The sequence below is a fragment of the Lissotriton helveticus genome, chromosome 6, assembly GCF_964261635.1.
Source record: "Lissotriton helveticus chromosome 6, aLisHel1.1, whole genome shotgun sequence".
Taxonomy (NCBI): Eukaryota; Metazoa; Chordata; class Amphibia; order Caudata; family Salamandridae; genus Lissotriton; species Lissotriton helveticus.
In genome coordinates, this window is record NC_136067.1 from 1,243,326,042 (window position 1) to 1,243,347,673 (window position 21,632).

Below are 21,632 nucleotides of genomic sequence, written 5' to 3' on the forward strand. Positions count from 1 at the left end.
ACGGCATCAGGAGTCCCTGTGGGGATTGTCTGAGACTTTTTCCCTTCAAACACTGTTCGCAAGTGGCAACATACTGTCGAACCTGAGCTTCCATGCCTGGCCAAAGAAAATTCCGCTTCACCAATTCCAAGGTCTTTGCCACTCCCTTGTGTCCAGCCAATGGCTGATCGTGGAACATTTGGATGATTTCTACTTGAAGCTTTTCCCCAGGAACAAATCTTTTGTTTTGAAAAAACGGTTTCCCATCTTTAACGGAACGACTAGGACCTTCAGATTCCCAATTCAAATAGTTTTCTTTCTGAAATTCCAGTACAATCTTTTCTTCCAACTCATCTACTACAGAGGTTGCCACAATCTTCTCCTTAGGAATGAGGAATTCTTCTTGTCTTGCTTTTGGATTTTCTCCCACATTTAAACGAGAAAGAGCGTCAGCTTTCCCATTTATCACTCCAGGTTTGTAAGTGAGTACAAAATCAAAATCAGCAAAAAACAGTGACCAACGAAGTTGTCGCGGAGTCAAGGTCCGAGCAGATTTAAGGAATTGCAAATTCCTATGGTCAGTAAACACAGTAACCACATGTCTGGCCCCCAGCAAATAATGTCGCCACTCCAAAAAGGCATCCTTGACTGCCAGCAATTCCTTGTCTGCAATGGCATAGTTGAGCTCTGCAGAAGACAATTTTCGAGAATAGTAAGCAACTGGATGAAGCTGCCCTGTCTTCTTATTGCGTTGAGACAAAACTCCTCCAATAGCCAAATTGGAAGCATCTGCCTCCACAAAAAATGGTTCCAAAGGATCCGGATGTTGCAAAATTGGAGCGGTGATGAAAGATTCTTTGAGGAATTGAAAAGCCTTCTCCGCCTCAGGCCCCCACACAAACTTTTCATTTTTTCGAAGCAAACGGGTGATTGGGCTCACCTTCTCAGAGAAATTCTGAATGAAACGCCGATAAAAATTGGCGAATCCCAAAAAACTTTGGATTTCTTTCACAGTACTTGGAGCTGGCCAATCGCGGATTGCCTTAAGCTTAGATTCGTCCATTGACACTCCATCTGGGGAAAGAATGAAGCCCAAAAATTCAACCTTGGTTGTATGAAACACACATTTTTCCAATTTTACGTAAAGTTGATTTTTTAAAAGGCATTCCAAAATGGTTCTAACATGCAAAACATGCTCCTCAATATTTTTGGAAAAAATAAGAATGTCATCTATATAGACGACTGCAAATCGATCCAAAAACTCCCGAAGGATATCATTTACAAAATGCTGAAAGGCTGCAGGGGCATTGCACAACCCAAAGGGCATCACCTGGTACTCAAAAAGCCCGAATCGGGTGCGAAACGCCGTTTTCCACTCATCCCCTTCTGCCATCCGAACCAGGTGATAGGCCCCCCTGAGATCTAGTTTTGTGTAGACATGGGCTTCCTTCACCTGATCCAAAAGTTCAGAGATGAGAGGCAACGGGTACCGATTTTTCCGAGTCACCAAATTCAAAGCCCTATAGTCTATGCAAGTCCTCAAGCTCTTGTCCTTCTTAGGAATAAAAAAAAGAGGGGAGGAAACTGGAGACTGAGAAGGTCTTATGAATCCATTTGCCAAGTTCTTGTCAAGGTATTCTTTTAAATGCAAATTTTCGGATTCAGAAAGAGCATAAATGCGACTGCAAGGCAGTGATGCTCCTGGCTCCAATTCAATAGTACAGTCGTACTCCCGATGAGGAGGAAGCTTTTGTGCTTCTTGTTCGTCAAACACAGCTTTCAAATCTTGGTACTGCACTGGGACATCTGGAAGTTCCACCAAACAAATCATCTGCGGTTGATTAGCCAGACAATAAGATTCACTTGATTCCTTCTCCAGGGGAAGAGGATGAAAGCAATGTTCTAGGCAATACTCAGAATCCAAATCCACAGTTCGCTTGGCCCAATCAATCTTGGGATTGTGTTCGGTTAACCAGGGCAAGCCCAAAATTAGCTGAAATTGAGGGGCATCAATTAAGCTGAAGCAGATGAAACTGCAATGTTTCCCTGGACCGAAAACCGAAATTACTTCTGTATCGAATGCTATCGGTCCGGAAGATAGTGGAGTACCATCCACTGCTCGCACAGGCTCAGGTTTGATCTTCCTTACAAAATTAATTCCCAAACTTTTTGCAAATAAAATGTCGCAAAAATTTCCGGTGGCTCCAGAGTCAATCATTATAGCGACTGTTGCACGTTGGTCTTTTCCAAAATGGATTTGACAAGAAAGAATGAGATGTGGCGCAGAGAACTGCATAGTATTGGACAAGGACTGTACAAAAGGAGTTGACTTAGATTCTGCATCCACCAGAGCAACTCCGTCTACTGGTGGAGCTTCTCTTTTACCCATGACGACGTCTTTGGTCTTCGAGGACACTCCTTGACAAAATGACCTGAACCTCCACAATACATACATAATTTTCCGACTCTTCTCTTTTCACGTTCCTCCTTACTCAAAGGACCTCGAACTGTTCCTATTTGCATCGGTTCCTCAACGATAGCTTCATCCTTGGGTTTAATTCCTTCTGAACGAATCCGATCAAATCTGGGAGGAATAGGTCGATTTTCCTTACGCCGCTCTGAACGCCTCTCAGCTTGTCTCTGGTCAATCTGAAGAACCAGGTCAATCAATTCTGAAACATCTGTGGGTCTTTTGGGAATCTGAGCTAAGCCATCCTTTAGTTCATCTCTCAGACCTCTGTAGAAAATCGCCGCTCTTTTTTCCGATGGCCACTTCGTTTCCACAATAAGTTTGTTGAACTGTGCTAAGTATGCCACTAATTCACGATTCCCCTGTTTCAAATCTAGAAGCTCATTGTCTGTGGTTTGAGAAATTGCTCTCCGATCAAAAATTCGTAAAAATTCCGTCTTGAACTCTTCAAAGTTGTATAACTTGGGATCATTGGTAGACACAAGTGGCAAAGACCAAGCCGCAGCATCCCCACTCAGGTACGACAGCATGAACGCCACCTTGGATTGGTCCTCTTTGAAAATTATAGGTTTGCAAAGATAATGCAACGAACACTGCGTGACAAATACTTGTGCCTTATTAGGATCTCCCATAAACCTTTCGGGTGGAGCTAACGGAATGGTAGGGGACATGGCATGCACCACCTGCGTAGTAAGCTCAGAGGAAGATGGAGATGGATTAAAGGTTTGAGATCTCTGACTCCCAAAATCTGGTCTAGGACTAACTGTGAGTTCATTTAAACGTTGTCGAAGGAAACTAGTTTCTTGATTAGATTTCCTAACTTCTTCTCTAGTCTCCATCAACTGCTTCTGTAAGCCTTCCAAAATGGACCCCAGGGCCTTAACATCTAATCCTTCAGCCATGGCACCCAAGCGGATAGCAATCGCGGGCACTTCAATCTGTCAGACAAGTACCTGAAATTTCCTGAAAATCCGCGGGAATGCCAGGCTGAAGAAGATGCGAGTTCCCAACTCCCCTACACCACTGCGCCAGATTTCTCTTGCCTCAGTGACGCCGGGGAAAGGGGAAGTGGAAGAGAAAAACAGAGAGACGGCCCACACAAGAATCTTCACCTCGTATGTTCTGATGAGATGAATGTTCTTCCTATAAGATTAAACAAACATTACTAAGTTCCTGCACATGTTTTAACAGTTAAATCTAATACACTTTCTCTCACTTTTCTATTACCTGTCTTAGTGTGGGAATTAGCCTCTCTCTAGTGAATCTCTGTATGGAACTTTACTGCAAGGCACTACAGCGAATATGGAATAATAGTTGAGGAGGAGTCTGCAGATAAGGTGGTACACAAGAATATATATATATATTTTTATCTACTTGAAGAAACTGTATGAAGTTGAGTTCACTGGTAACTGTGCTCCAACTAAATTCCCAAATGCCAATGTCTGAAAAGTTCTGTTCCAAAAGTAGCGCCAAAATTGGTCAGCAGAGGGCGCTCAAGTATATCCAATGCTGCTTCTAACTCCTGATATGTATATTCTTTAGTTTCACGAAAATGCAGGACTTCTCTTACCCATTACTTCATGAGCAAATAACCCTTCATGACAGAGACTATTAAATGCTAGTTCGAAGTCTTTACTGAAGAGAAAACAAACGATAATTCAGTCTTTGGCAAGATAAGTCTCTGTGTACTTGGCAGCAATACGCAGCAACTCCTTATTTCTAATGAAAATTCAAAACAGGAATGGTCTCACCCAAGGCACGGTGAAAGAAGCCTCTGATAATTAGAGCCTGAGGGGAAGAACGCTGACTCCGCTGCTGGGCTCCCTCTGACGAGGCTCTCTGCCGCCGAACTCAGGTAGACTGAAGCGGAGCACAGCGTGAGTAATCACCTGCTCCGAAGCTCATGGAAAACGAGCAAAACTCAACTGACAGCTCGAGGAGCTTAAGGACGAAAAAACAGTAAGGACTGGAATAGCGAGAATAATTACTCAGGCCCAAATAGAACGGACGAGAGCTAACGAACGTCCGTCTCAGGAAAATAAACGGTTGAAGTGCGACGTCAAATAAACGCTCGCGCTTCACATACAGCTGTGACCAATATCCCTGGGACCACTAGAACGCTAACCACTAGCGCATTCAGTGGCATCAGGGAAGTGCCTGCTTCCAGAGATATTGAGTGACCAAAGCGCACCAACCCATGGAAGAGCTAGGGGTCTTTGCTAACCTAGAGTACCTGTTGATGGGGGAACCAAAACGCGAATGCCCTACCAAGAAGCCATTCCTGACAGTAACCAGCATCTGCGCGAAGCAAACAGATGCCTCTTCGCTCACTCAGTCCAAATCTGCTGCTCCTGGAGCCGCCTTGCCTACCGGCTGGTCTCCCTCGCGAGCGGCACTACTGCTCCTAGAAGAGGCATACTCTTGTTTGATATCCCAGCAACACCTTCACCCAAGGCAGGTAAAGTTGTTAAAATCTACGCGTAAGCGGCTCAGCCGGAAAGAAAACTGCAATTAAGGCAGACTTGGGCTCCACTGTAAAAGGAACTGTAGCAGCACCAGAATTGAAAGGAACCTGGCCTGTTTTTTTTAAAAGCCCCCACTCACTACCATGACGGAGTCAGGGAAGACGCTGAACAGGAAAGAATCTTTGGCTCCAGATGTCCCTTCGTCGGTAAACTCGGCAAATGCAGCCCCACAAGACGCAAATTATAGATCCGGCAATCTTCACTTAACAGATGGTATGCCTTCTAAAATAACTCCGCAGCTGACCCCCACTGATCTAGAGGTGAGCCACCCTTTAAGCCTTGAAATCTCAGTGGGACAAGGGCCAATTCAGACTCCAGCTGGGGCTGGTCGTGAAGGGGGAGAATGCCTTTGACTCAATAAAGATGATTTGTCAGCAGCTGGGTGGTCTGACTTGTGTCAGGCGCCTGCTCCCATTGATAAGGTAGATGTGGATGGGGCAGATGGAGAACTTGTAATCAGCTAGGGGCATGAAACGGAAAGTGGTGATACATTTTTCTCCCTATCAGACTTTCAGATTTGTCTGACTCAGAGAGTCAGGGCCATGTGTCGGATTCTAGTAAGTCAAATGAGGGGCGAGATAAGACTCCGGCAAATACTGCCACATTCAAGAAGGGGAGGAATCCTCATGGTAGAAGCAGTAAAAAAGATGAAACAAAGACTCATCGTCTCCTTTGGAACTATTCTGTTTCTCCAGCATTAGAAGGGAATATCTCAGCAGCAGGCAACATGACAGGGACAGCACAACCTAACTCTTTGGAATCCATATATCAATGCATCATGGCCAACAGGGAAGAAACACATATTGAGAGTCGGAGAGTTCAGACAGCCTGCAAGAAGATCCAGGGAGCCATTCAAAAGTTCTCTAAGACTTGCTCCGAGTTTGTCGAAATAATGACTGAGGTGGAGAGAAGAGTGAATACGTTGGAAGATGAAGCCTCAACTCATGGAGAAACTACAGTATTATTGGAAAATCAGATGTCAGACGCTTGCTGGAAACTAGAGGACTTTGAAAACCGAATGAGACAGAATAACTTGAGGGCTCCGGGTATTCTGGAGGGGGCGGAGGGAGTGATATCCTAAAGTTTATGGTTCATCTTCTTAAGGGGGCTCTCCCTGAGTTACAAAACTGGGACTGGGCTCAACAAATACAGCGTGAGACAGGTTGCCGTTAAGGTAGAAGAAGCCCTTATTGTCAGCAGGGAATAAACCCCGGGCTATTCTGATCTATATCAGGAATTTTCTCCTGCGTCAGGCAATCTATGATCTAGCCGGGGCAGATCGACAACGCTACTTCAGTGGGCATATTTTTTTTGTAAGGCCAGATTATTGTCATTCCACAGTGAAACGTCGCTGGTGACCTAGCCATTTGATTCAACCTTTTCAAAATAAGGGGGCTCAGGTCTTTTTATTGAATCCGGCCAGGTTTAAAGTAATTTGGAGAAAATCTCCTTATTTTTCTTCGTCAGAAATCCAACCTAAGGAGTTTTTGCAATCCCTTGGATAAACTATATCAATGCCAGGGGGATGAATGTTAATCTTGGTGCTGCTCTCTTTCTTCTTTCTATATCTACAAAATGATTTTGTTTTTTTCTTTATAGTTACTGGCAAAATCGCGGACAGGGCGGGAAGACGGGAGGGTCACCACTCCATCACAAGACCTGGAAGGTCTAGTCGCTTGTGAGGGTTGTTTTCGGCAGGGGAGGGGTAAATGGGGGGTGGTTTCCCATGGGTTGGGTGGGTGGGTAAGGGGAGGAGGTAGAGGGTTATGCAGGTGTGGGTTGAGTTTCTTTTCTTTTTCATGTGTTATGGCACTTTTTTCATGTAAGGAAGAATGGAATGATTTCTATGATTGTGTATAATCAACTGTACTGTATAGAAAGATTTGGTATTGAGAATGCCTAACACAAGGATGACGGGTAAAATGCGTATTTGCTCATTAAATATATGTGGCCTTAATGATAGAAAAAAGAGGACCATGTTGGCCAAGAACCTTCGATTTATGCAGATTGATTTAATATGCCTTCAGGAGACCCATATACCTTGGAGTGAACATGGATGGTTGAGGGATTTGAGCTTTGATCTGATAGCTTGCACTCGCCAGGGGACAACAACTAAAGGGGTGGCATTTTTAGCAAGACATGGTTTGGGAATTTGTAATCGAGTTAAAGAAGATAAGCTGGGGTGCTGGGTTATTATTTAATTCATACTCAATAACGGCACTGTCTCAATTTGCTCTGTTTACGGATCTAATCTAGAAGATACCGATATTTTAAATCACTTAAATGTAGAATTGCCCTTATGGTCATATCCTTTGATCCTTTGTGGTAATATTAACATTCACTTAGACAGCAATTTTAATTTGAACGCTGACCTGCCATATCAAGGAAAGAAAGTCAGAGATTTTAACCCCCTTCAAGGATTGGTGAGGGAACATGGGCTGGCTGACACCTGGTGTAAGCATAGATCATTCGATTCCGGCCCCTCATAATAAACTAGTCAGGCTTGACTATTTCTTTTTATCTCTAATCAACTGACCGAAATAGTTAAAACTGAGACCTTTCTGAGGATCATCTCAGACCACAATCCTTTAGTGACTGAAATACCACTGAGTAGAATTTCAAGAGTGCAGAGGCCTTGGAGCTTTGAAAGGACGCTTCTATTTGATCAATCATACTGTAAGCACATGGCTAAGTGGATTGAGGAATTCTTCGATATTAGTAGAAATACAGCCTCTGAAGTTACTATCTGGGAAGCTTTTAAACAGGCATCAGAGGCAAGACCTTGAGCTTTTCTATATCCCAACAGAAATTACTACAGGAGAAAATTAGGAAATGAGTCTAGCAGTTAAGGACAGCCTAGCGTTAACTTATGAGAAGAATGGGGAGTCAAAATATAAAGGAATGTCAACAGCTAATTGCGATCACTAAATCTAAAATCCATCAGCATTTTGGTGCAGAGGTGGCAGCCAAATATATGCAGTATAGGGCCGAGCTATATGAAAACACAGGGAGGGTTCTGGCAAAACGTCTGCAACAGCCGGAAGTGGCCAATCAAATTAGTAAAATTAAAGACCATTTTGAGCAGATTCAAGATTCCCCGGCAGAAATTGTGAAAACTACTATAAACAACTATAAACTGAGGGAGTGAAGACGCCTGGGGCAGAATCCCCAGAAGATTCTTTTAAAGATCTAGAAACAACAGGTGTCACATAGGATCAAAATGAAGTCCTTGCAGGCCCGATAACATGGAAAGAATTGGAAGCTGCCATAACTTCTCTAGCTATGGGTAAATCTGTGGGCCAGGACACCATTCCCCTGGAGTTCTACAGAGCATTCCGCCAACCATTGCAGCAAGATATAACACATTTATTACAACGGCCAAAAAGGGCTAAATCCGCAATCCATGGCAGAAGACAGCTATAGTTGTATTTATAAAAAATGGCAAGCCACAACTAATTTCCGCTTCATATACACCTCTATCACTTATAAACTGCGACAGTAAGATTTATTCGAAAATACTTGCAACCAGGTTAGGAAAGATCATCCATCCTCTGGTTTTAGTGCGTCAACACAAGATTTTGCCCTTCTTGACTGGGCCCAGGCTCCGGGATCCATGCTGTGGGTAGCCCTGTTGGACGCAGAGAAAGCGTTTGACAGGGTCTCCTGGTGATTTCTGTGGTCTGTCCTATGATGGAAGGGAATATGTGGGGAATTTATTCAGGCTTTCAAGGCACTGTACTTATCTCCAGAGGCTGCGATTCTTATTTCAGGGCAAGAGTCAAATATGTTCAATATCAGCAGAGGTAGCAGGCTGGGTTGCCCATGCTCTCCTTTGCTCTGCGCTCTATATATTGACCCTTTACTCAAAAAACTAGAGCTGAATGTGAACATTGAGGCAGTCAGGGTCAATGATGTAGATTATAGAGCACTGGTATATGTGGACGACATTGCGGTACTTACCATTGATGTCGCCTCTGCACTTCCAGAGGTGAAGGCTTTAGCTGAACAGTTCGGCATCCTCTCAGGGTATAAACCAAATATGGATGAAACTCAGCTCCTTTGCTCAGGGAATATGTGCCCTGTAGGACTCCCAGTTGTTCCAGAAGCAATTTATTTGAGGATCAAAATTACAGCTGTGGTAGATAAAATTCCTGATTTAAATATCGCCCCAATAATAGAAAATATTAATAAAAAATTGGAGAGGCTAGACCACCTGCACCTCTCCTTATATGGGCGATGCAATGTAATCAAAATGCTGGTCCTCCCTAATTTGTTTTATCTCTTCAGTACCATAACTCTTGAATTGTTCTCGTCTTCTCTAGCTAGGATAGAGAAGATATGTTTTAGATTTCTTTGGAGGTATCGCAGACCAAGAAGAGTGGCTAAATGGAGGACTCACCCAAGACACTGGGGCAGATGGGCCATACCCAGTTTTCTTCTATTACTGAGCATCTTTTTTACAAGCGGGGGATAAGGCTGAAATCCCGTTGGAAGCTAGACCGACTATATATGAACTAGGGTTGGGGAGTGAACCTAAGGGTTGTTTGGTCAGGATATTGGAACCCAGCTTTTTTTACAAGACCAAATGTAAAATACTGAAAGCTGCTTATAAGGTGTGGAGACAGATACGGCGGAAATTGAAGATCCCAAACTTGAATGTATATACCCCACTCTCTGCTTCAAGCACCCTGCCACCAATTTTTCAGAATCAAGTCACTTTCAGATGGGGAGCAATGGAATTCACTCTCTGGTTGATTTTCATAGGGAAGGCCCACTTGTATTGCTTACGAATCTGCAGGAATAGTTTGGGTTGGGCAAGGGAGATTTCTTTAAGTATTTGTAGATTCTGATTTTTCTGGGGGAAATAAGCACAGATTGGCTTTAAATTTAGAAAAGATACCTTTGGTGGAAATAGTATGGAGGAAGTCTCGTATTGGGAAACTCTAGCAAAATTTGCTCGAAGCTTACCCAGACGATATTGATGTTCAGAATGTAAAATGTGAGAGTAGGCTTGGGTGGGGGTAGTAATTAATGTTGAGGATTCATTGGAACTATCAAATCAGATACTGATAACTGGAAGACTCAGGAGCCAATATTTTATGTCTGTCTTTGACCTTTATTACACCCCAGTAAAGATAGCTAAATGGGGGGTGGGGGAATGAGGGGAGGGAAATGAAGGCAGCAAATACTATACACATGTTTTACTCTTACCCTAAAATGGATATCATTTTACAGAATGTTGAAGTTTTTTAACTACAGTTTTAGGGGTCTCTGTATCAATCACGCCAACTCTTCTAATCTTGGGATTAGTAAATAATACAGAGTCAAATAAGAGGGCGAGGTCAGAGAAAGGGTTTGAGTTTATTGCAATGACCATTTTCCGCTTATGTATTACCTCACAATGGATAAGTAGTGACCCACCAATCTTCTCTAGCTGTCGGTCAAGGATGCTGACTATTTATAATATAGAATCCTCAGTATAAAAGTTAAGAGGACAAAGGAAAAAAGAGCTGGGGCAGAGAATCTGGGCTCCTATTGCAGGATTGGTGAATCAATAATGACTAGGTAAAACGAATCCGAAATACAACAATTTCTCTAAGTATTGAAGGGGAAAGTTGGCAAGGGTGCATCAGGCCAAGACAGGTATGGTCAAGGTAACTCTGTTCTTATCCTGTGATGCCTGTTATTTAGTTGTTGTGTTTTTCATTGTGCTTTGTGTTATGTCACTATGTTGCTTCATGTTGTGCTCATGACCTACTTTAGATACATCAGCAAACACTGCTACATTTCCAGTCCAAAGCAACACATTGCTGTATGGTTTCAGTAATAAACAACCATTTAGCACTGTCTAAGCTGGTAAAATACCACTGCTTCACTTATTCAGCTACTAAGGACAGGCCAAAATGGTGGCAGAGGCAAGGCCCTAGATTCATAATTTAAGTGTTGACTTTATGTGATATTTCCTTGGTTCTTGACGTTGTAATGTGTTCCAGTGAGTAATAATTGCCAATGTAGGTTTAGAAAAATGTATACTTAGTTTTATTATTTTTTTAAATTTTTTCTTCGTTTTCTGAAATCTTTGTTTTCGTAGCATATCCTTGCTTTCTCCACCCTCTCACCCACCTGCGAAAACTGTGGTGATGTGCTGTCTTTCCTATAATTTCTGCAGCATGCACATATATATTTTAATGATGTAACAATTTCTTGTTGTCACATAAGAGGGGGAGGGATGGATTGCCCCTTTTTGGGCACTGTCAAGACTTCATTGGAAGTGATTGACCCCTCTCTGTCAAGTGTTGCATCCATTATTTTTTGCATTTGTCAAAGGAAAATACTTTGTAAGTGATTTTGGACCCAATTTGGTATAAAATCTATCTATTTTTTGTTTGTTTATATTTGTTTATTGAGGTTTTTCACAAGAAAGTTCATAACTCATTGCACTTTTGTTATACATCTTATTACAGTTATTGTAAGGCATGCATTCGGCGCAGGTGAACAATTCATCATGTCATCATCATTCAACTAGTATAGTCCCTTGCGGTGGGGCGTAACATGCGGGGGGTGGGTAGCCCCTTTGTTGCGCTGTTCATGCTTTTTGCAATTGCAGTTGTGGGTGCGCTTGCTGTCATTGGACTTGTGTGACCCCACTATTTATGTATACCTGCTGCTGTGTGCAATGTGTCTGTGCTTGAGTGTGTTCATGTCCCCAATAAATTAACGGTGACATAATAACTTTTGGTGCGTAACTGTAAACCAATAACTGTTTGGGCACGGATTGGATGGGATTGGCAGGGGGCCTTCATAGGTCAGCAGAATGTAATCTGCAGTGTGGGGGATGGCGTTGTTTCCGTGTGATGTGGTTATCCCGTAACCTATAATCTGGTACGCAGGGAGGGGGTCCGGGCGTGGAGCAGGTCTGAGTGAGCAGGTTCGCTTGTAAGGGGGGCACGCCAGTACATCATATACGCTGATGTGGACCTAGGCGCATTCCTGCGCCCCTGAAGTGTCCGGGGCGGGCCCTATAGGGGATGCATGCGAGGTCTGGGGTTGGGGGCTTGCCGGTTCGGTCTCGGGGGTGATTTCGTGTGTGAAGGTATGTAGTAATTGTGCCCACTCGAGAGAGATGGGATGTTTGCGGGTACCTTTTGCTTCTTCATCTCGCAAAACCTCTTCCTCCGCCCTCCCCCATTTTTTCAAAGCTCCTATCTAGGCCGCCACCGGGGGGCCTGCCAGGGCTCGCCAGTACATGGCTATTCCCCTTTTCGCTAAGAGGATGGCAAGGGATAGGAAGCGATACTGTGTTTTGTGAGTCTTCCGTCTAAGGAGTACTCCAAGGGCGCACGCCTCCCAGGTGAAGAAGGTTGTGATGTTAGTTGTGGTTCTGAACGTCTGGTGGACCTGGTCCCAGTATTCCTGAAGTGTAGGGCAATCCCAGAACATGTGTTTGAAGTCTGCGCTCGGCAGTTGACAACGGGGGCAGGTAAAATCTGTGTCTGGATAGAACTTGTGAAGCCGGTGGGGTGTAAGGTAGGCCCGATGGAGGATGGTAAATTCTATATTGCGGAAGCGAGCATTCCTGGATACTTTTTTAGGAAACTCGAGGGCCATTTCCCACTCTTTATCATGCAGTGCCCTTCCTATTTCCGCTTCCCACTTCTGACGTAGCGGTTGCAGGGAGGGGAGAATGAGTGTCCTTATAGCTTTGTAAAGTCACGTAACTAGGTGGTGCCCTATCCCCATATATAAAATCTTGTGAATCACTGGGTGTGCTGGCGGTTCCCCGCTGTCCCAATACCTACGGCTACTGTCCATCAGCTGCCTGTGAAGTAAGAATTGTCCAGGAGGAAGCCCGTACTGTTCCAATAAGTGGGCGTACGTTTTAATTTGGCCATTCTCAAATAGGGCTACCATCTCCGTGATTGCCAGGTCAGTCCAGACTTGGAGGGCGCTGGCAGTGTAGTACAGATCGTCCCTGGGGAAACCTACCAGCGGGAGCAAAGGTGAGTATGGGGGCCTGTCTCGGGACATGCGATGGATGCGCAGCATACAAGTATGAGCTTTGGACAGCTGCAGAGGCAGCGTACGTATGGGCCTTGTGCCCGGGAGTAACATCCGGCGAATAACTGGCAGTGGCGTGCGGCCTTCCGTGGTTACAGTCTCCCCGGTGTGTCGCTCCGCCGTCCAATATGACAGCCATTGCAGCTGAGCTGCGAGGAAGTATGCCTCAAAGGAGGGTGCTCCCAACCCCCTTCCATCGTGGGGATGTATAGAGTAGTCAGGGCCACCCTGTGGCGTCCCCCACCCCATATCAGTTCAGCAAGCAGGGAGTCTAACTCCTTAAAGAATGGCCGTGGTGGTATAACTGGAATGTTAGCAAAGTGATAAAGCATGCGTGGGACCGTAATCATTTTGGCCAGTGCCACTCGGTCTATGGGGGCAAGGGGTAGAGATTTCTAGAACCTAAAATCTATCTATTGTTCTATCTTTAAGTATCTTGGCTGTTTAGATTATATGTACAGCAAAATACATGTAATTCTTATTTTAGGTATTAACTCTCCAAGTCTTGGCTTTTGGTTCCACACGAACACATTGAAGCAAATAAAAAATTTCTTAGCTGTGTATCTGTAGTTTTCACCTCAGGGGCACACTGAACAGAAACTATTTTGAGGCTTCAAGTGTTAATTGTACCCTTCAGCTTGTCACTGAGCTTACAAGTGCTTGCCAACTTTATCTGAACTTCACATTTTTTTAAATTAATTTTTACTTTGCTGTAAACATTTCAATAGCACTGTTATTTTTCATTTTTACTGCCAGGTTTTGTTTCAAATTAATCTTTTTCTTTCTAACAGGAATCCATTAGCCATTGCCTGACACTGCACCCAAGGTTCTAATTCCATTGTCACACTTATAGATCTTGTTTTTCAGGCTGCTCACCCTTTTTTTCTAATACCCACCTCTCTGTTTGAAATGTGAAAATAGAGGTCAGCATTGCTGGATCAATTGTTCTCTTAAGCCTGGGTTAGGGTGACTTTGCTGTATTCTGATCATTGCAAACAGCACTTCAAATGTAAGCAATGTCATTGTGCCGTTCTGTTCTGTTACATTATATTATGCTATCTGGTTTGTATGGACTATAACAGTCTTGCTTTCACTTAAGATACGAAGAGTCACCTAATTTGATAGATGCTGCATAAAAATGACCAGAGGGTGAAAGTTGGTAAATAGAACTCCTCAAGTGAAGGACTCTAGAAAGAATGAAGAAACCAGTTTCAGCTGGTTTGTGTGATGCTCTAAAGACTAGAACCACAGGGTACTGCTCTTCTACCTCCGATGGATACTTGACCAAAGATCACTGGAATGTCAAGGACTATCCATGCTTCTTCACTGTGGCATTACATTGCTCTTGTATTATCGAGAGTGGCTTTAGTGTCCTTATGAGGCATAAAACAGGCAAAATCAGCAAATGAGACGCAGGCAGAAGCATCGTTTGTAAGAAGACTGACGCAAAGGAAATATAAGAAAATCTGGTTTAGCACCAGTCAATAACACCCCAGCTCATTACTGATATTTACAAGCTGCTATCTTTAACCAATGTATGCTTTTATTATTTCTAATCTGGAAGAATAATACGATGATAGATCAATATTTTCCAATGTGTTAAATCAATATTTCCTTATTTGTCTTCTAGCTCTACATGAATTTCCCAGTGACATATTCTCAAATGAAGATAGAAGGCATGGAGCAATCGTCCTTCACGTCTTCTGTGTAAGTAACACCACACATTTTGTCATATTTATTTTATAGAATCCAAGATTCAGAACACATAGAATGTTTGTAGTTTTAAATTAAATATCTGCAGTTATCAATTCCTTAACTCAAAGTTAAAAATTTGAAACACTCTGAAGTTACTACATGCTTAATATTCTGATTCCACCAGCATGATGATTGTTACGAGAAAAAACCTAAATGGTTGATCTTACAAAAACATGCAAATGTCTCTTATTGAGATATTCAAAATGTAGATGCCTCATATTGGGTTAATCCTTTATCTCAGTTGACAAAGTGAGGCATATATTTTCCTATACACATTACCAACCATGATAGAGTTACCACAAAGCTTTTCATAACGGGAGTTACTGGAGGGACTATAAATTAATTATGTAGCTGTTAATTTTCAAGCAGCGCACATCACATTTTTTTTGTTTTTTCTAAAATAAACTCCCAAAGTTGGAGTTTGTTGTTAAAAAACAAACAAATAATGACCTTGACACCCTGGAAGTTTATGGTTTTTTTCTGTTCAGGACCACCAATTTTTTCTTTGTAGTCCAGAATAGAAAAAAAGTACATCTGAATATCTGCTCTAAATAGGGTGGATTGTCTGATGTACTTATCAATAGCGAGTGACTTGGGGCTGTTACTCTGATTTTTTTTGCCATTGAGCCAGCAGGACCTTCACACGTGGAAATGTGATTGCTTGCCTGACTCAAAATATAGCAGGCAAATGTGCTGGCCAAACTCTAGATAACCTCAACAATTTTTGCTCTTTCTTGTGAAAGTGCTAAGGAACTTGTCTGTACAAGAGAGAAGAGTGTTTGTTTCATCACTGATCAGCTATTTACAGACTTCTTTCATTTTGCAGATGCACTTGAAAACATTTCGTCTCAAGGGGTTTTGGAACAAAAAATGTGGTAAAACTGCACCCGTAGCAGGACTCCAACAAATGGGTGCAGATTTTTCTTTTATTGCTATTTATTGCTACACCACTTGCCATTTTAAGGCATACTACTGGCAAGGTCATCTGACAAGTGTTTACATTGCTATTTCCCCAGCACCAAATTATACACAAAGCACCTCCATGTGGTGAAGCCCCTTGCCATGCAAGGCTACAAAATATAGGTTGTTCACCTCCCCATCCTGAAACTGTATTTACTTCAACTCTTTGCTGGAGCAAAGCTTCAACAAGTTCCAAGGAGGGAAAATCGTTTGGAATGCTCACACCCCTATGCTTGTAAGTAATCAACAACTCTCAAGCTAATCCATGCCTTGGTTCACTCACGCCTTGCATATGGTTTACTTTTCAGTAATTGTATGCACCCCTCGTATACACTTACACAGCACTAAAGGCATTTATGCCAGCTAGGTATCCTTTTGTAGATATGTAGCCGCTGTAAAATAGAGCCATTTTTAGCAGTAAGCTTAATTTTATGGACAAAAACGGTTTTGTAAATCTCTCTCATCATACAGCAACACAGATACATGGATGATTGAATTTCCCACAGTGCTACAGTTGGATATGGGTCCACAAGGGGCCTTACTCAGTCTGGAAAAATATACTTCTGATAGAGGAGCAGGGGATTTCTGCAAAGTATCTTGTGGGCCAGGTTGCTAACTCATCAGTTTGTAGGACAGATTCAATTTTCTCTGTTTTAAATTGGAGTATAATTCTGATGCATGGTTTATGCCACTAATGATGGTTAGCATTACTCTTAATCCTTATTGCATTGCTCACTCTGCGGAATACTCAGTTAAGCCAGGTGTGCATCCCAGTATTTGGGAGCTTGTTTGTATTATACTAAGATATTTTGTCACAATTTACCCTATTTAGTATTATGAAATTCAGGTGAGAGGATGCTGACTTGCTCGTCCTAGACTGATGGTGGGATTGACTGAGGAGAAACTAAGGAGAAGTACTGCCCTTGCTGTGTGTCTGGGGTTGGCCTGCAGTTGCTGTTTCTGCCAAGGAAAGGAGAAGGACTTTGGTGTGTGCTGTGTCCCCTGCTTGAAGGAGATCTCCAAGGGCCTGAAGTGTGCTGGCCTCCTGTTCTGAAGTCTCAGGGACACAGACTTCACCCCAAGCTCCTCTGAACTCTGCTGCTGTGAGTTCTGACCTGCCAAGAGGTACCTGTGCCAGTTTTGGGTCTCTGGAGGTTGTTACTGCTGTTTGGGAACTGGAAGCAAGAAGAAACTCAAAGAACGTCAGAAATCGACGCATTGCTCTTCTTGAGGCTGTTTTCCCAACGCATCTCCACGTTGCAAGAAGAAAGTCCGCGCATCGCCTCACCACTGTGGAAACCGCCGCAGTGCCTGACGCCGCTGCAAGAATCGACACATCGAGGGATCGTGGCTGAAGAGGACCAACGCAGCGCCGCTCAGCGCTGCTGCATCGATTACGAACACATCCTGGATTTCCACGCATTGTACCTGTGCGGCAAGTCCTTCAGACGCATCAACCGAGGACAGGAACTGCCACGAAGAATAGACACATCACTCCCCGTACAGACCAGATTCGACGCAACTCTTCCTCTGCGGGCAGCGGGCCTGTCGCATCGCCTCCCCAAGGTCTCAGGAGTTTTGCACCTCTTTGTTTTCTCACGATGCGGATGGTTGGCTTGGGCACTTTGACACATCTACAGGTACTTTGGTTAAAAGTCACGCATCCGTAGCACGCATCCGTAGTTTTCTATGGTACAAGTTTTTTAACCTTTTTAAAGTCATATTTTTAAGTGTGTATGTTGGATTTTTGTCATTTTGGTCTAGGTTAGTTTAGATAAAGATATTTTATTTTTCTAAAGTGGTGTGGTGTCCTTTTGTGGTGTTTTCACTGTGTTACTGTGTGTGTTGCTACAAATACTTTGCACATTTCCTTTCGGATAAGCCTGTCTGCTTGTGCCAAGCTACCAAGGGGGTGAGCAGATTTTATCTAATGTGTATATCCCCCTAACCCAGACTAGAAGCAAGGGTCGCTATTTGGACAAAGGTACCTACCTGTGCCAATTAGAGATCCTCTTTTCTAACAGCTGATATTACCTTCTGCCTTCTTGTTAACAAGATCACTTATACATATTACCCCCTTTAAATGATATTAAGGAAAATGACTCCTAGCATCTGACGTGAAGGGAGAAGATTGGAAATTCAGGCAGTTAGCTCATCTTGTTTGAATTATGGGAAAGTATTCTTGCTTGACTTAATTAAGGGCCAGATGTACGACGGAAAATTTCTTGCGCAAACGGGTTTGCAACACATTTGTGCATGCACTTTTCTTCTGGGCCATGTACTAACACTATTTTGAGACTTGAAAATAATTTGTGACTCGCAAAATAGGGTTTTGCAATGTCCTATTAGGAAGAGGCGTTCCCTTCCTAATAGTGACTCACAAGCCATGTATAAATTTTTTGCACATTTAGTGCCCTCTTCAAGAGGGTGATAATGCAGTTCCAAATGGGAAGGCGTCCCCAGGGGACGCCTTCCCCTTCGCAAATGCAGGGGAAAATATTTTTTAAGGTGATGCAGTGGTCCCAATGACCACTACCTGCCCATAAAAAATGAAACGAAAACGTTTAATTTTTTGTTTTTAAAAGCATCCCGTTTTCCTTTATGGAAAACAGGATGCTTTTTAAAAAAAAAATGCTTTATTGAAAAGCAGTCCAGGACATGGAGGTCTGCAGAGCCATCCCTGGGAGGGCCATCCATTCCCAACGGGGTCACAAATTGCGAGTGCCTCATTAATATCCATGAGGCTCGTATTTTGCGACCCCCATTGGGAATCGCAATCAGTGTCTCTTACACTGTTGTACATTGTAAATTGCAACTCGCAATCGAGCACAAATTGTGAGTCGCAATTTACACTGGTCGTACATCTGGCCCTAAATATCTTATCTGTTGCCTTCAAATGCCCTGTCTGTTACTCAGTTTGTCTCAGCTTCTCTTAAATCCTTGTTGCACTTCCTCCACAGGTTATCAGTGAATAAACTGATCCTGTTTAAAACACTTTTCATGGTGCATGGGCATCTGTCCTAAATCTCTCAGTTCTTGGACTCAAGCTTACATATATTCTTAGATGTTCTGTTCCTCACATCATGCACTCTTGATTGTACACATGTTCCATTGCATTAGGTAGACACAGGCTCTTTCATGCTTTTCACTACCTTTCCAGTACACTAGAGGTAAAAATACTTTGCGTGTGTGAATGTAGGGTGAGTGGGTTGCCTATGAGTGAGCAGGTGAAGTACATTTAAAACCAGACGTATTGACATTGCCAATTGTTGTTCTTGGTGGATTCTGAGAGCATTACAGCCTCCAATGCCCCCTTTCGGCTCACTACCCAAGGTCGGCACGATAGACCAAGTCTTCCGATTTATTGCAACCTATTGGAAGACTGTTTCTGTCGGTAAAGGGTCATTATATCTGGCATTTATAGACCTAAAAACCGCCTTCGACCTTGTCCCTCGTATTAAATTATGGCAGGTACTCCAGGACATGGGTTTCCCGCGCTACCTCCTTGAGCTTGTTAAAAGACTGCACGATGGCACATATGCAAGGATCTGATGGGGGAGTGAGGGCCAACTAACTGACAAAATACCAGTGAATAGGGGGGTCCGCCAGGGTTGCGTGATGGCTCCCACCTTGTTCTCCCTCTTTATAAATGGGGTGGCAGGCCATTTGAGGGAGGACCCTGTGGATGCTCCCACCCTGGCAGGTGAAAAAATACCGACCCTCCTTTTTGCGGACGGCACCCTCCTCATGTCAAAAACACCCTCTGGTCTCCAAAAACTTTTGACCAAGTTTGATGCCTTCTGTGAGGAACGTGGGTTAACAATTAACACTACAAAAACTAAATTAATGGTGTTGTCCCAAGCAAAGAGACCAAGGAAGATTAATGTTGTGCTTGGTGGATGTTCACTGGAGGAGGTTTATGCATTTGATTATCTGGGAGTAAGGGTGAACCGGAGAATGAAGTGGGACTCTCATTTAGCAAAACTGCATTTGAATTTGAAAAGGACCACGGGAGCCATTTCCAGAGAACACCGAGCCTCGGTAAGCAGGCCCATTGCACCTGTCCTTGCCATCTATGAAGGGAAAGCATTGGCAGCAACAACATATGGGTCAGAACTTTGGGGCTTTGATAAGATCACAGAGTTAACTAAAACTGAAAATAAGTTCTTTAGAGACTTGGTGGGTCTCCCAGTCTCTACCCCCTTGAAACCACTGCTGCAAGATATGGGCCGCCGTGCAATTAAAGATATTGTCACCCTTCGACCTCTTCTATATTGGGTACGTTTGAGAAGGTCACCGGAACTGGCACACTACGCTGCAGTCTTGGACAAACTTATCACCCTGAACAAGTTGTCAAGAATTCCGTGGCTGGACAATCTAAGGGACCTGACTACCAACCTGGGGCTAAGTGAAACATGGTTGTCCCAGTCACCACCCCCGAAAGATACAATTAAAAAAATATACTGGGAATGGGTTCAAGCCAGGGAGCTCGAGAAATCAAACTGGGGAGTGTTAACTGACCGTTTTTTAGAGCATAAGCCGGTGAGGAAGTTTGAATCCTTTCTCGATGTCATTAAAGTACCTAGAGACAGAACTTTGTTTCTAAAGTTTAGACATGGAACACTTCCCCTGAACACTTTTACCAAGCATTGGAAATCATCTATGTCTAATCATTTTAGTTGCCCTGGTTGTTCAAACCCTAATGAGTCCTTAGCCCATTTCCTATTTGCCTGTAGAGCATATAGTGGACCCAGGAGAAGGTGGTTAAAGCCAGTATGTAGAGAGCTGGGAGTCAGGCACCATGTGACGGCACTCCGCATATTGACAACAGATACAACATCTACGATGGTTTTTTGCGGAGTTGCCAAATTCTTGGGAAAGGCCTGGCAGATACGTTCAATACTTGTAAAATGAGCATGGGGCAGGAAATTGTGTACAGTATATACCCACCAGAATATGTCTGATCCTCTGTCCTCTGCTCCCTGCTTTAGGACTTTATTTAATCTATTTTTAAAATTTTGTGCTGTTTTTGAAAAGATTTCGCTTTTTTAAAAGTTTTAATATCTCTTTTAGCAATGAATTGTGTACTTTTATGATAAAGTTTGTTTTTATCGAATAAAGTATAAAGTATATGAATAAACTGATCCTGTTTAAAACACTTTTCATGGTGCATGGGCATCTGTCCTAAATCTCTCAGTTCTTGGACTCAAGCTTACATATATTCTTAGATGTTCTGTTCCTCACATCATGCACTCTTGATTGTACACATGTTCCATTGCATTAGGTAGACACAGGCTCTTTCATGCTTTTCACTCCCTTTCCAGTACACTAGAGGTAAAAATACTTTGCGTGTGTGAATGTAGGGTGAGTGGGTTGCCTATGAGTGAGCAGGTGAAGTACATTTAAAACCAGACGTATTGACATTGCCAATTGTTGTTCTTGGTGGATTCTGAGAGCATTACAGCCTCCAATGCCCCCTTTCGGCTCACTACCCAATGTCGTTTGTTGTCACTTATACAATGGGAAACGCTAAGGGTTTCAAATGCGGCAAGCTATGTTGTAATAAAAAGTAACATTTTGCTGCTGCTGCGACCTTGGACATGTCTTCCTTGCTCTGTCCTAAATATGTCGTTTTTCAAGTTGTTTCCTTACCTGTACATCATTAGAAATTATATATGCTTACTACATCCTGTGTCTCCTTGTTCCATAACTGTGGTTTATGCTACCTGGTGGCAGAACCATCTAGTTTTTAATCGAAACTTTTCAAGTTGCACAGAACATGTGTCACAGTAATGATCCCTTCCATCACAAAGGTGTGCACACTTTCAAGTTCCATTTTTAGGTCTTAGCTTAGATGGTTGCACACTTTCCTGTTCCCTTATTAG

The 21,632-nt window shown here is 43.2% G+C and overlaps 1 protein-coding gene across 1 annotated transcript in view; it reads left to right on the top strand.

Moving 5' to 3' along the window:
- Positions 1–21,632, top strand: part of SLC24A3 (solute carrier family 24 member 3) — a 1,490,020-nt gene that overhangs the window by 753,766 nt on the left and 714,622 nt on the right. Inside the window, exon 3 of the mRNA XM_078648964.1 lies at positions 14,663–14,739. Coding sequence (XP_078505090.1) covers positions 14,663–14,739 — 77 coding nt within the window. The remainder of the gene's footprint in view (positions 1–14,662; positions 14,740–21,632) is intronic.